Below are 16,418 nucleotides of genomic sequence, written 5' to 3'. Positions count from 1 at the left end.
GGGAACGACGGCGGAACGATGCGGTTTGTGGAGTGTTTGTTTGCGATTACTCCCCCCCCCGCATGCACACCGGCACCGAGTGATGGGAGTGCAATTGGTGCATGGCCGGCCAGTGCCGGCCCACTCCACACTAATGCGCAGAGGAACCATCTTTGTTTGGATAGACGGCAACATTGTTGCACTGGCGACGGCCTATAAGTTTCTGTGCCCGCCTGCCGTCCTCTAGCTTCTCGAATCTCGTCCCGCCAATTACGACCGAGTAGAGACTACCGTCATAGTGGCACGCGGCACGGCACGAGCGAAATACGACAACGTATGGAACCGACACAGCCATTACTTCTTCCCTAATACTGTTCTTGGGGATGCGGCGGCACAAACATTAAGCGCCTCATTTTGTCATATTCTGAGCCACGGGACACACCCGCCGGCGTCCGGTTACGCGGTGCATGCAATCGGAGCACAAACATTCGACACCGGCCGCCGTCGCGGCGTGATCTGGTTCGTAAAACTATTGCAAAAAGGAGGACAAGGTCAACCCCTTTTTGCCAAGCGCCCACCGCGGCCCTGTCTGGACGGTGTGACACATTCGGTCCAGAATTAGGTCGAAGAAACAAGAATCGCTCTCGAGCAGGCCACACATTTAATCTACTTGATGGACAGCTAGGGAAAGACGGAGAAGTAATGAGTGTGAGAAAAGAACAAAAAAACAAAGCCCGCCCACGCGCCCTTCGATGAATACGATTCGCTTATTTTTAGCCTCTCCCTTTTGCCACCCATTTACCCACGATGCACGGAAAACAGAGATCCTGAAATAAGAACCAAATCTGCATCTGCATCTTCAACGCTATATTTATACGCTGTGCTGGCTGTGGTGTGTGTGTGTTTTTTTTGCTCCCGCCATTCTCGTGCAACACACAAGCATTTCATCACGAACTAACAGCACTAAACATCCGCGAAAGGCGGTCACTGCCGAACGGTGAAGAATAAGCAATCACTATTACTGGTACGCTGCGAGGGAAGGTCTGTTTTGGGAGCTTGAACGCTCAGCCTTTTCTTTGGTTGCGGAAATGTTCGACTTTCCCGAAACCAAACGCAGCGGTACTGGCGTTGTGTTTATGCTGGCACCATGCAGCGAGGATGGATATATTTTGCCCAGGAATGAATTTTCAAGGCGAACGAATTGTATTACAATGTAGCAGTTGAAGGAAAATTTTGTATTAAAGATATATAAAGGTTGAAGAATAAACAAAAAAGTTGTATTGACGGTAAAACCTTTTAAACACTATTTACATCCACGAATTTCACGAAAGCACAACTGTTAAATACAAACCAAGATATAACACTAGAACTTTGAAGCACGATGGATAGTGTCGTGTCTAGCGCTAAAAGCTTGTAAACGAAAGGATGATGTTCAAATCCAGATCTGGCGGCTGGTGGACAATAAACACAATTGTGTTTTACAACATATTTAAAGAATAACTGTGTTTCGTATTTTAAACTTGCAATAAAACTTAGAAAATATGGTAATACATGCAAACATAAAGGAAGAAGCAACGAGAGAAAACTTGTTTCACTAATTAATTATATATCAACATATCATCTACAGACAAACTAAGTTTATTCCATTCAAAGATTCATACAAAGTATCCAACAATACACACCTTTTCTCTATTTCCCGCCATCTCCTCACACACGATTAAGCTTTTCCCTACTCCACACTCCTTCTTTTAACCTAATAAAAACAGCACATTTATCATTATAATTAGCGTTCCTATGGCAACGCATCGCAACCGAAAAGTTGTGGTACTGGCACGCTTCAGTAACCGGTGAAAATTCAATGCTCGCCCAGTGCTCCCGCTACCACCACCACCACCACCACCACCACCACCACCACCACCACCACCACACCTCATCCGGGGCTCTCTTTTACATCATTAGCAGCTCTTCTGGTTGTAAGGGAGAGGCGCGTCTGGTTGGTGTGCGCGAATAAATTCGATGATTAATTAAATGTCTCATTCAAAACTTCCCACACCGCACACGTTTTTGCCAAGAGCCGTCGTTGTCCTCGCCACCATCGCTTTTCACTCCCGATTTTCGTGTGACGGTAGTGGGTTGATACGCTAAAAGGTGCGTTTTGATCCTCGTCGTTCCCCTTGGAAAGGGTCCATATTTTCGAGCAACCAGGCTCGGAAGATGTACACTCTTCTTCTGTCCCAATCTCCTCTCTTTAGAGGGAAGAGAAGGGTTTTCGGGTGAGCATTTTTGCCCGGCTTGGTTGCGAGCATCTTATCCCCCTCCTAACCCCACCACTTCCTTTCGCAACCACTCGTCGCTCGAGAGCCTACAGTGCCGGCATTGCCGGGTTCAGCAAGCAGCACCGAAACATTTCCAAGAAACTCTTTCATTGCCCGAGAAAAGGACACGCCAACAGCGGACTCTTCAAACCGGCATCCTTCTTGTCATCGACATTGTCCCTGTGTGTGTGTGTGTGCCTCCCAAAATCCTTTTAGCATCATATGCAACGAACCTGACCTCACCCGGTCGTTTTCCAGCATCCCAGCTTTGCTCGTTCTCGTTCTTTCGCCAGCTGTTTCTAGCTCCGAAAGGATGACAATGTTTTTCCAGCTAATTCATCCTTAAGCAGTGAGACGCACACACACACACACACACCGTTGAAGAAGTGGTACAACAGCAACAACAAAAATAAAAACGCTTATCTTGAAGCTTCAGATGACAAGTCCACTTTACCGTGAACATTCGAATAGCGCACGGCGGCTCCAACCAGAGCAGAGAGAGGAGGAGCTCGCTGCACAAGGTGAGCGAAATTAGTCAGCGAATGCGAATGTAACATTCGAATTGCTTCTAGAACACAGAGAAACGGACCCACACATACACTCGAACACTTTTTACTCTTGCAAGCTGCTAGCCCCCCCCCCCCCCCCTTAATCCACCCAAAACGATACGCCGCTGATGCTTCACATACATCCACAGCATTTCCTTTAGCATTTCCTTTGAATTCGGAATTATTTAGACTATTTTCTCCTCGCCTCAAGAACTCATCAAAGTCTTGCGTCAGAACCGAACAATTTCCCTTCGCCAAAAAAAGGAAAGAAACAAAAAATAGACAAGCAAGAAAATCAAACGAAAGCTGTCAAGAGCTACTACGACGGGTCTCGGTGTTTTCCGGCCTCTTTATACGAACACACCACCACCATACCATGCCTACCAGGAGCGGCAGGCCGCATCGCGTCCCAGGCAAGGCCTAGGTTAGGGTTTTGGCGGACCAAAAAAAGCAGATGGATGGTTACACGGTAGGCGCAACGGAAAAGTGGCAGCCCTTCAACAACAACAAACCAAACCGAAAAAAAAACAAGCTCCAAGCGAAAGAGAAAGATTAGATTTCACTTTCTCTTCGCAGTGGCGAAAGAACCTGTGGAAGGAAAGCTTTTCCGATCCTGCCACCGTCGCCGCTGTCGTCTTACAATAAGAAGCAAAAAGGGCATACGGTGGTTGTTCCTTTCTCTCGCTCGCTTTCTCTCTCTCTATCTCTCTATATTTCCAGCATGCTCCACTTTGGTGCGAGGAAAATTTCATGCTTCACAAAAAGAGAGTCGTACCGAACCTTGGGTAGGTAGTAAAGCCCCCATTCCCCCATCAAAAAAACCCCAAACACAAGAGAGCCACCGCACCATCAGCGCCGGCCCGAGCGGTCCTGTGCTTTACGCAATATTGCCGTTTCAAGTGCACGATTTTGAATGGCATTCCAAGAATTCGCTAATACAAGGTCGAAAACCTGTATCAAGATATTCCCGGGACCGACGAGGGCTTTCGGAAAATGAGCCCCTGCTGCCAGCGAGCGAGGCGAAGAAATAGAAACAGCAGCCTCGGGGTGGGATCGAGAGCAGCTCCCTCGGTCGAACCGTTTTGGTTTGGGCTGGGACACGTGTGTGTATGTGTGTGCGTGTGTTTGCTGCCGTTGCTTCTAGGATCTTTATTCCCGGGACAGCGTGCGTCTTCCTACCTTCCTGTGCCTTGTAGTAGCAGCAGCAGCAGCAGAAGTCGGGCAGTAGTCGAACAGTTAGCAACGCTTACTGCTATCGATATCCAAACTGCAACGAACTCTGTGTATCTTCACTATTAATTTCAGAGGTTTTTTTATTCTTCTTCTGAGGCTCCTGAAGTAAGACGTACGCAGGGATGGCAGTGTACCAGAATGCCGGTAAAGGAGCGCGTGGCTGTGCGGCATTATCTAACCGGATCATCCCGGGCGCACGTTTTGGGCAAGAGCAAAGAATGCGAGAGAAGAAGAATCGGTCGATCGAGCAAGGACGTGATTGAACGATGAAACGGTTATGATAGGTTCGCGCGACAAAGCTCGCCTTCAATTGGGTCCCTAAATGCCGATGCCAATCTAGGGCCCCGGTATCTGGAGTACCTTCACTTCTATTGATGCAAGCGACACACGAGCGCGCTGCGATAATGATGCGGTGGTGCTCTTTGAGTACTCTTCCTCCATTGGAAGCGACGAGCAGACCGGGAAGAATTGTTATTGTTACAAGATCAGCTAAACATAATTCCTGGACCGAGAGAGAAAGCGAGCGCGCGCACACTCTCATCTAATTTCATAATGCTCCCCTTCATCAACTACTAGTAGAGCACGGTGCGACGGAAGAGGAGGAAGTAAAGCAAGCGAAATCGCAATACAGTTCCAGGAAAAGGTAGACAGCGTGGGGCAATGGAAGAATAATGGAACACAGAAAGTGCTTGCGCTTGGATAAATTCGGGAAATGCCTCCACGAAATCCCAAGCTTCCTGTTTACACAAAAGAGCTTTACCGGGGATGTTTCCTTCTTTTTGGAAGGGGAGTATTGGCAAGGATTGATTACTCCATTCTTTTTGCGATACGCTATTGTAGCTAGAGGGATATTAAGCTCTGTTTTTTTGTGAGGCAGCGAAATCCTTTCAATATCTTCCGAGAGGATGCGAACATTTGGAAGATTAGGTAATTATCTTCACAGATGGACAATAAAGATGTGGAAGTTGTGCGGGTATCATATCAGTTAAGTGAATCATGCATTAATTAGCAAGCAGAGGAACGGGCGTGATATTCGCACAATGATTACTCAATGATAGACCCAATTATTTCAATCACCATTGAACCATTGTTTTCGGGGATTTTTTTACGCGTATCTCGATTGAACATCAGACGTTATCTTTTCTATGAGAATCTCTGTATATTCTGGATGTATGAATAAAATGGACTTTAATTTCCTGTCTTACTGTTTTTGATACACTCACAGGATAGTTAGATTAGTCAGATGATAAATCTAGATCAGTTGTGTTCAGGGGATAAGCAGTTCGATACATAATACTGCAAAGAATTAAACAGAAAAGTCAATGCAAATAATCCAATAATCCAAATAATAAGCCTTATGAAATGAAACGGAAACAAACAGCCAGTATTATTGCAAAATACATAAAAAAGGTTGAATAATTCCCAGATGAAAAGAATACAAAGATTCCATACAGAAAAGTGTAAATTTTTAGCCCAATATATCTTAGAATCGATTCGACATCGGTTATCGATCTTTGACATATGAATGATATATCAGAACATTTTATTCAAGTATAAGTGATTTATGCAATGTGGCTGGTTCGAATCATCTATACTGGATTGAATTATAACACCTTCTTCTTCTTCTTCTATTTGGCGTAACGTCCTACAAAAACATGCCAGCCTATACACGCTTTCGAGACTTCATTCATTACCACGTAGCCGGATAGTCAATCCTTGCTGCGGGGGAACGGTCTATTCGGGACTTGAACCCATGACGGGCATGTTATTAAGTCGTACGAGTTGATGACTGTACCATCAGACCGGCCCAAAAAACATCATAATGGGCAATACGTGTTCAATTTTGAAGTAAAAACAAGGAAAATCTTAATATTTGCTTGATATGCTAGCCCTTAATACATTCATTCAACTTCTGCATGCACTGTTCAAAGGGAAATCCTTTCTTCTAATTGTATTTTCTGTTGAAAGATCCAGGAACAAAACAAAAAATAAATGTGATGAAAATAGTGCAAAAAAAAACCCATTTATATAATTAACAATTACATAACAGCACCTAGGACAACGTCAGGAAACGGCTAACCTTCAGAATGCACTTCACAGCGTAGCAAAAGCTGCTAATGCACCTCCCATTCGCCCCGAACGCCCATCTCAGTAAACAAACACGCCACACACCACATGCTGCACACACAGAGAAGTTGTGCATATTAGTTGCAACAATGTTGCAATAAACCCGCGCGGCGTATCAAACTACCGTGCACGGTGAGGCGCGCAGCAATCCAACTTGTTGACGCCGAGTTGATGATAATTAATCAACGATAATAAACAGCGGAATCTTGCCACCCAATCGCTGCTGCCGGTTTGCGTGCGCATGAACTGGAGGGGGAGGGCATCCGATTTTCTCCCACCGTCTCGTAGCACAATAGGGGTGCGATGGGTACGTGCCAGGAGCTCGTCCGGTTCCAGCAACGATTACAGAGCGATCACACGATCAACCGAGTTGTCGTCACACCCCACCTTTGCTACCTGTTGGACGAGCAGAAGCGCTGGGTAAATAGTAGTTGGAAGCAATGGTTCGCTCCCCTTAATCCTTGGTAGAAAATGGACCACTACACCACAGCAAAGGAACATTTGCTATCAGCTCGCATCCCCTCCGCTTGAGCAATTAGTGTACGACCAGAGGAAGAACAGGAAAGAGAGAAGGATCGTTTTGATTGCAGTTGAACCGCAAGTTGCATGAAACAACGGTGTGTAGATAAGGGCCGGGCGTCTTCGAGGATGATTGAGTGGCCACCGATCAAGTTCAATACGCGAACTCGCGGACAAAGCACCGGGACGGAGTGAGAGACAAGTGGTGTACCAAACAAAACACAACATAGAGTGCTGCAGTTTGATATTCTCAAGTGCAAGTGCAAGATTGTAGTGCACTTTCCAGCTCGAGGGAGCGCGGACTAGTTTCCTTTTATTGCTGCTAAGAGCGTTGGATTAACAGCGCTAAATATACTTTCCCTTGCAGGCTGTTGGCTCTCGAATCAACCCCTCCCGGAAAACACATACAGACTCGGGAGCTGATTGCTCGGTCACTTGTTCCTGGTGCAGCTTGGAGCCGTGCCGATCACGTGTCACGGACAAGCCAAGAAGCAGGCAAAACAAAAAACAAACGACCCGCAACGGAACGCGGCCTCTACCGCCGTCGTCGCTTTGCACGGCGTTTGGGTCAGCAAATCTACCCCCGGGCACAATCGCGCCCACCCATCACGTCACATCACCTTGCTGCTACTGCGCAGTTTTTCCACACCGAAACCGTGAAGTGGCCAATCGCCAAACACAATGGTAACACTAATTACTGCTTATTACATTTACATTTGCCTGCGGGAAAAGCTGATGATAGGTTTGACCAGGGGCAAGCTGGGTGGTTGTTGTAGGGCAGGAGTGTTTTGATATGGCGTGTCCAACACGTACCCAATGCCACCCAGGCGCGAAAGGATCCCGATGACGCGCGTTTGCCTGTTCCGGATGATCGGGCGCGCGCGTCCGCACCAATGGGGGAATGTGGATTGTTGTTAATTATTTCAATCCTTTAATTTACTGCATTGCTTCCAGCTACGTGCCATTTTTCATCTCTCACTCTCTGTGAGTTGTGTGAGTGTGTTCACTTGTTGCAGTTTCTTCGCACACCGTAAATTGCACCCACTCTCGCGGGAGGAAACATTGTAAATATGCAAATAATTACTGGACAAACAGCACAACAAGCGTTACAACACAGAGACGCAACAGCAAATTGCCAAGTCTCCTCCACCAAACCACTGTATGTGTGCATTTGTATTTACCAATATGTAAGCCTGGAATCCCTTTTACAAGCGGTACGGAAATAGCTGCAACAGTGTGCATTTAAACGGGAATGTTTGTGTGACCATTCAATTGAATGTGGCTGGCTATTGCATTACATCCCCTGGGCAGAGGAAAAGCAAGTAGAGAGAAGTGGGAGGGAAAGGGAGAGAGTCAACCACAAATGGAGCAGATAAAAGTGAAGAAAACCACGATGTAAACACAGCCCCGCTTCGGTAATGCGACTGCGACCGGATACTGAAACGTTTAGTTTATGTCCCTGCTGGAACTGTCCAACCAGAGTTGACCATCCTTGCCGGTAAGGTGGTAAAAGGTGGAGAGGCTAGTTGCATCGTGCGAGTGTGTGATATTTCATGGGAAAATTCATTTTCAAAGGGTTTGCTAGGCGGAACAGGTAGAGCAAGCCAGAAGGGTCATAACAAGCTTACAATGTATCGAAATGAAAAAGGAAATGGAATGAGGGCCATTTCAGTACACACGTATGCACTAGCAATTTGCGGGACGTGGAAACCACTGAACACTTTTTATCAAATTATGAACAGCTTATTTCAAGTTGTTTATTTGTGTGACTCATATTTTGCTCCTTTCGAGGATGAAATGCATATACTGAAACGCTTTTTTGTGATGAACTTGCCGAATCACGTTAACTTTTAACGCATCATCAGGAAAGCAGTCGCATGGTGTAGTGCAAAGCTCGCAGCCGTACACAATGGAGGTCGTGTATTCAAATCTCATCATAATCCGTTTGACTTTGACACTAGATTAATTTTATTTAACAGTCTTAACAGTCATCGGACGAACCGATTGTAATTCTATTAAACACACAGTACCAACCAACAAATCCTCAACCCTACGGTGTGTCAGGAGGCACTCAATCTCATCAACAACACCAACAGAAACTCTCCAATAAAGAGCACATCTAGAGAAAAAAGTGGTCAAGGGATGGAAATGAATTGGTCCAATTGTTTACGCTTTTATAATTCCCTGCTCTCTTATCCTCTGCACGACGCTGATTGGGCTAAACATCAGAGAGTGAACGCTTCCTGCAAAGCGCACTTTATTCCTTATCAGTTGGATTAAAGACTTCATTTAGAAAAGAAATAAAACTCCAGTATATTCCAACCGGCTTTCTACCTGACAACCGGAAGAACCTGTGTCACCCAACGCCCACAAGCTCTCTAGGGACAGAAATAGCGGGAAACGATTAAGCCATACAGGCTTTGGGCGTACTTTTCTCGATCCCAGATACACTTACCGGCCACATTACCGGAGAACGTTTGAACGAGTGGTAGTGGTTGGGTAGGTGCTGGTAGTTCATTGATGCACACTAATAACACTTGACTTATACCGGTGCTGCACTACGTGATCCGTTGCTTCTTTGCTGACACGGAGTGACAGAGAGGGAGTGAGAGAGAGAGAGAGAGAGAGAGAGAGAGAGAGAGAACGAAAGAAACCGATCGCCCACCCACCAAGGGTGCATCGCGGGTCCACACACCCTTTCACCGCAACCGTCACACATAGCTTCACACCGCCAAACACACATACACTACAGTGTTGTGCAAGTGGAAAAGCAATAAAATTTGGCTGTAGTAGTATTAGTAGTTAGTGTAATGGCGACTTGGGTAGGAAGGTGGAGAATGCACTTGTTGCAACATTGTTGCAGCGAATTTGCTCAAGAGGAACGTATCATCATTTTGCAATCGATACAAATCTCACCCCATCGGGACCTTTCCCTTCATCCCCCCCTCCCCCGCCCCTCGAACTTGTTGAACTTCAGCCCCGCTGCACCGATTCACCTTTCGCTTGCCCTTTTTTGCGTAACACATACACGCGTTGGAATTGTGTGCTCAATAAAATGAAGTGATGAAAACCGTTGCTGATTGGAAGGACGGTGGAAGGTGTTTTAGTGGAAGTGAGTAGTTTTTAGATTCCCATTATTCACAGTGCAACTTGATGAGTTCACACACAAGCTCCTGATTCTGCGCCCGGAGGCATGCATTGCTAATGGTGTGCGGGCGAACGAATAGCACACCTTGCTCGTTCGTGATTCTAACTACAGCGTTACTGGAATGCCCGACTTTGATAGATGAGGAACATCTTAAGAAAATTCAAACTGTGAAGGATCCGAGAAGTAGCAGCAACGAGGGTATCGACTGCGGGAAAAAGAACACACCCCACACGTCGTGTTTTGTACGCCTGACAACAATGTACACACGACGCGACGGTCTTAATGGCGAGAACCAAAGCAGCTCCAGCAGGCTGTCCGTGCTCAAGGTTCAGGCCAATACATTGGTGTTTGCGGCAGCTTCTGTATTCAACAGAAACGTCAGAAACTGTGCAAGGTAAAGTATCTCAGCCGAACCCGGGACAGCGTACAAAATGGCTAAATATCCTTAACCGAGAGACCTAAAAAGGCGTGCAAAGAAAACCCGGTCCAGGATCGAACGGTCCTAGGCAATGAAATAACTACCATCCCTCACTGTCAACATCCCTATCCCTCTCGAGCCATCCAACAATTGGCAGGAAGCGGGGGCCCTACGTATCCCAAGAGATTTACTTTTTGACATTTTGACGAAATTTTCTACCTTCCGAGAATTGATTCCCTAAACGGTATTTGCATTGGAGAGAAGGGTGGCGCGGAGGGACGGGTGCGTAAGCGTCGGAAGTTTATTTGATACATCACTGATGCTGTTGCTGCTGCTGCCGCGAAAGTTTGCCCGTCAAACGCTGCTGTTGCTGCTGCTGCTCGGAAGGAAAGCCAACAGTCGAGCAAGAGAGATGTTAGTGGTACAAAATGGGCTGCTAGCCTGACTTCATCAAGTCGACTTTCGTCCAGCATTTCGCCAGAATGTACTGAGCTACAAAGTTTGGTGTATAACATTTAAATTACACACCTTCGAGTTGGTGCTGTGTCGGTGAATCGGGCGATTCACGAGGACCGAGGATACAAAAGCAAAAAAGCAAAACTCGGAAATGAGTAATGAATGCTTACCACGAAATGTGTGTTGCTAATTTTGTTTTCTTCCCGTTTTGCCACGGGTTTAGTGTCTAGACATTGAAAAGCGGAGAGCGATACACATCCGGATAATTCCTGGTAGGCAGAGTTATGGCAAAAAGATAAGGAACGACTCAAAAACGCTTTTATGGGTCTTAGCTTCTATGCATTCTAAACTGAAATCCAACCCCCGACGAGTTACCGCTAAAGCGAGGGTCTCCCCGGCTCGGGAAAGTTCGGTATTAGCAAATTGAACCATCTTTGAAGTATCGTGCACGAGGCACACGGCATTACAGAAGATGTAATTGAATTAGGAAAAAGTTCACAGTTTTTATCCAATTCAGCGTTTATTCTGGGGATATTTAAGCCCCGGTTCGCCATTTAAAGACTTTGTCAATTCTAGGAAAACGATTGACGCGTTCTTCCAAAAAAAAAAAATAGGAAGCAAAGAAATGGTAAGAAGATACGGTTCTGAAATCCAAGAACATGGAATTCTAGCAAAGAATGGATTAGTGCACGTGCAGTGGAATGAAGTATTTTTGCAGGTACAAACTAATGATGAGTAATTATATCAATATTTTGATATTTGGGATTTTCCGGGGTTTAACAACAAACATCAATGCATCAAACAGTGGGATGGAAGACTGCCGAATCGGTTTTGTTGTTTTCAAGATCAACCTTTTAAAAGTGTTGTTGGAGGTAAAGTCTGTTATTAGGCTTAGAATTACTATGAACATAAATAAACAACAATGTATGGATGGTCTGATCAGAATACAAAATATTTGAAATCTGATGTCCTTAGATACTCTTGGAACTCGGAGATGCAACGGTACGCAGTTCTGATGAATTGATGTTTGAGAAGGTTTAGGATTACCTTTGTATATCAAGCAACTGTTCAGTTTACGGTTTCATACATTATCACATGACATAATCACAAGCCTAATCTACAAAACCCCCAAATGAAAACAACCTTTCTCTTATCGATGGCTCAAACAATCGTCCTGCTTGGATTTTTAAGCCTCCCAGGCGTTACAAATAACCACCCGCCAAGAAGTTTACCTGTTAAAGTTAAACATATTGTACATATGTTCCGGTGGCATCGGGTAGCATCTTGGCGATGCCGAATGCTGCTGCTGACTGTGGTGGGGATGATGGTGGTGGTGATGGTGATGGTGCTGAGAATGTCCCGGATGCTGTTGCTGATGATACGAAGACGGTTGCTGCTGCTGCGGAAGCTGGTACCACGGTACTGGTGGACTGCCGTAGCATCCTCCACCGTACATTCCCAGCTCGGGTGGCATAGCGCGCATCATACTACCCTGATGCCCGTAACCACCACCACCACCACCGGCCGTCGCACCGTAGTAAGGATTCGCCAGATATCCGCCCGAGTGTCTGCCTTCGTCCGAAGCGTACGAATCGGACCCAAGGGGGGATGGGGCGTAGAAAGGCTTCTCATTACAATCTCCCTCGAAACTTCCACCCACCGCCATGCCGGCCGATCGATCGTGATGCCGCCGCGAGTGGTTTCCTCCGTCGGCAAAACCGATCGTCTCGACTCCACCACCGTACGGCGGCTGATGCTGCTGCGAGCCGAGAGCTCCTGCACCACTGCCACCGATCTCCGATGGCCCACCGTAGTAGGCCGATCGATAGGATGATCGCGTGTAGGACGAGCGACTCATCCCGTCGGTGGGTGCGTACTCGGTGGAAATGTTCATCGTAAGCTCGTCCGAGTAGGAGCTGCTTTGTTCGTGGTAGCGATGGGATGCGTCTCGCACTACTGGCCGTTGCTTAGCAGCTCGTACCGTCGCTGCACATGTTGAAGACGTTGACGGTTCCGCACGCGGACTACCGCTGGACGGATCCAGCTTGATGGCCGCCGGCTCTTACGGGGCCGCCGCTGTCACAGCAACGAACTGCTGCTCAGCTGCGCTGCCGACCTACAACCGCCAGCCGCCGGGCACTGGCAAGCATCTTCTGGTGGAGAATTTTTACTAAATTTCACTTCCGGATCAACGTTGTACTTGTATACACTGCCACAGACACTACTGCGCCTTATTATAACACTGTTGTTTACTTTTTATAAGCTCGAAGCGTACACACAAACTGCGCACGTGTCGTGGTCTACTGACGCACTGCAACCAAAACCACACTCTAACACAATTCAGCAATTGTCTCACTTTTCACCTAATGTGCGTCACGTAAAGCTAGTCTTTTACTGCTAGGCGTCTTACTGATAGAAGAGGGAAAAAAACCTTTAAATTGAAGGTAATAAATGACGGATTTCCGATAGAAAAGAAAAAAAAAGTACACCACATTCGCAACATAATAAATCATTATCCCGCACAGTGTTCAGCGAGCAAGGCCCGCCGAGATCTCAGGCGTGTCTGTGTGTGTGTGCGTCTGTGTCCGTGCCCTTCACTATCAGCCCACCAGGGAATGCAGGTTGTTTGTAAATGTAATTCTAACCCACAAAAAAGCAGCCCATCACTTCCTAACAAGATCGATCGTAGCTTCTCACTCACTTCTTTGTTTTTGCTTGACATTCGCGGCCGTACTGCCTGTGTTGCTCTAATAATCATCGACACAAGGCTATCGCAAGCCTCCTCCCCATTCATTATGTGACATTTTAATTGTGATTATTTATACAAATGTCTGTGTGCGTGTTTTTTTAGTACTTTTATGAGTCCAATTTTGCAAATCATTCCGGATTTGAATGGAATTTGCATTCTACTCGCTGTTGATACACTTACTGCCCCTTATGGATGGCTTTTTTTTCGTTTTTCTTCCTTCCGCGAACATAGGTCATTGCAACAGGCGCGCAGTTGCTGCTGACTCCCCATCGTCTGCCGTGCCATGCCCGAAACCTTCCACCGATAAGACGACGCTTCCCGTCTCGGCTCGGAAATTGAATCCAATCCGAAAAAGAAGGAAACACCACGGACACACGGTAAGTCCGCGGTCCGTTCTAAAAAAAACGGTGGAAGGATTTGATAAGCGCGTTGCGGTATTTTGATTGCAAGCAGCGGACGGGGAACACGCAGGGCTACGTTGCGCTTCGGTTTGGTTGCGTTTTTTTTTTTTTGTTGTGCAATTGGCTCTACGCCACGCTGCTTCTATCGCAAGCAGTACGGAGAAGCTGCCCTGACCGTTGCCTCAAGAGCAAACCAAAGACACGACCAACAAAAACACTCTCCTGCCGATTGTTCCCGACTATTGGTGCGACTTCCCTTCCTGCCACAGTGTGTTCTCCTCGATGTCCTTGTGTGCGGTCTCGATTGGTTGATGGCTGATCGAAACCATTTTTTCGTTCCTTTCTATGAAGATTATGAAAGTATCAAAAAGCAGCAGTTTACCATCATCTTAAGTGTGCTCGGCCAGCGGCTGAAGAGGACAAACCGACTCTAGCAAAAACGCAAGTCCCAAGCTGCCAGATATTATCGGTAAACGGGAAAACGCTTCCTCGCGACACGGCCGAAAGCCTTCCTCTGCGCACGGTTAGCACGGGCGCGCCGTGTTGGCTGTGGCAAAGCTGCTTCAATCAAATTTTCCATCCTTCCTCTCCGAGGAACCTGTTTGAAGACTTTTTTCACGGCCCAAAAACAAAAAAAAAAACAAAGCAAAGCGAATAACCATTTTTGCATGATAAGAAACCTTATCCGGTGATGAAAATGACGACCTGAAGAACCTAAAGAGGGCCACAGAGAGAGAGGCAGAGAGACCAAGAGCGGGAAGGGAGGGTTCAGGCGCGAGCGCGTACTCGGCGGAGATCAATTAAATTAATTAGAAAATGTTCCAAAACTGAGCGGCTAAAGCGCCGGATTCCGTGAAAGCAAACTTCTTGGCCAGGGCCTTTCTGGAAATGATGCTGCTGCTGCTGCCGCCTTTTACACGGGTTCAATTACTTTCACTCACCCGTGAATGTCAATCATGCTTTCCACTGGTAAAATTCTAGCCAAACAGAGAGAGAGAGAGAGAAGGAGAGAAAGAGAGCATTGCTCTGTGAAGTGTTCCGCGGCTGTAACAGCATTCGACAAACGAGTTGAAAGCTCCAAAGCGGACAGAAAGCGTTTTGCTTTTAATAAGAAAACAAAAAAAGGACGAGCTGCAAGCAGTACTAGGTATTTAAATCCTACTACTCATTAAAGGAACAGACCGGGGAAGCAGGTGTGTTCATGGTCGATATTTCAAACCCCACAGAAAAAAAAAAACCTTTTGGGCCTGCGCTACCGTACGGAATTATCTCAACCGTCCGAAACTGTACAACACCATACACGGCCGTACACTAATTATACTACGTTTGACATTTACCTACATTTTGCACACTAATCAACTTTCATAAACACACACACACACCTACCACAACAACTTTGCCAACTGGAAAGAAACTTACTATCGCACCAAAAAAAATCGAACTTGGGGGGAAGCAAACGGCCAACCAGCTTCAACAAAAACAAACGCCGCAAACCAACCAAACGAAGCAAGCAAAGACATTCACTTTTCGGGTGGACACATTCATTCGCGGGACCGTGTGTACGCCTGGTGCTGGCAGGCTTCACACACAGGGTGGAAAGGAGAGTTTCGGTTTTGGTCCGGTGACGAATGGGGGAAGGAAAACTGCCCACACATCGCACAACCGCTGTCCAAAACGGGGTCGCTGCTTGCTGGGCGGCAGTTTTCCGAGCGCTTTTGCGGCCACCGAGCGTTGGAAATTCGTCATAAGTTTCCTGACAGCATCCATTATCGGTCACATACGAATGCACACTAATGCTCACACACACACGCACGCATCGGGGAGCAAAATTTTGCAATCCGAACCAACGATCCACTTGCAATATGTTTTTAATACGTTTGCTTTGCCAAAGCCCTTCGCCATTCGAGTTTTGTTTCGTCTTTTGAGCGATGCTACGCTTTGGGAAATAGTTTTAATTTGTTTTTGTTTGCTTGTTTTTTTTTTTTCTTGTCTCTTCACCATTTTGTAACTTTATTTTTTTTTGTGTTTGTTTGCTTTTTTTTCGATTGTCTTGATCCAATTTTCCGCTTTACTGTTTGTTTATTTATTTGTACTATTCCCAAGTTCATTTTTTACGTTTTTTTTCCATTTCATTGTGTACTTGGACTTTTGTTTCCTTTTTTTCACTATCTCTTTTTTCATTTTTTCCAGCTGTTTCTATTGTTTCACGTTTTGTTTTTCATTTCTTAATTCTCTTTTCTACTTATGTATATTTTAACACTTTTTTGTGTTTCTTAATTGCCCTTTTCCGCTGTTTCCGTATTCCTTAGCGTCCACTGCTGTTACACGTGAGATTAACACACGGTACAGAGGCTAGTTTGGTGTAACTTTTGACGCTTTTTTCTGTTGCTGTTGCTTTTTTTTGCACACCACCACCTACCTCTCCTGTGGGTGGGTGGGGGTAAAAAGGTGGCTCTTTTTGGCGAAAGCTACACGCGACAGGAATTAAGGATTTGTGTGAAGCCAACCAAGTGGGCCACCGTCCA

General features: G+C 46.2%; 1 protein-coding gene across 3 annotated transcripts in view; it reads right to left on the bottom strand.

Annotated features, from left to right (window-relative positions):
- The window catches only part of LOC120896555 (endothelial PAS domain-containing protein 1-like), a 57,034-nt gene that overhangs the window by 13,965 nt on the left and 26,651 nt on the right, over positions 1-16,418 (bottom strand). Inside the window, exon 2 of one of the 3 annotated variants that reach the window (XM_040300750.1) lies at positions 11,976-13,174. The exons of 1 other annotated variant lie outside the window; for it this stretch is intronic. In XM_040300750.1, coding sequence (XP_040156684.1) covers positions 11,976-12,637 — 662 coding nt within the window. In that variant the 5' untranslated portion in view covers positions 12,638-13,174. The remainder of the gene's footprint in view (positions 1-11,975; positions 13,175-16,418) is intronic. One more of the 3 variants, XM_040300749.1, reaches the window with a different exon arrangement.

The sequence above is a fragment of the Anopheles arabiensis genome, chromosome 2, assembly GCF_016920715.1.
Source record: "Anopheles arabiensis isolate DONGOLA chromosome 2, AaraD3, whole genome shotgun sequence".
NCBI classification, from domain to species: Eukaryota; Metazoa; Arthropoda; class Insecta; order Diptera; family Culicidae; genus Anopheles; species Anopheles arabiensis.
The sequence above is the reverse complement of the archived record's forward strand: the minus strand, read 5'-3'. Positions and strand labels throughout refer to the sequence as shown.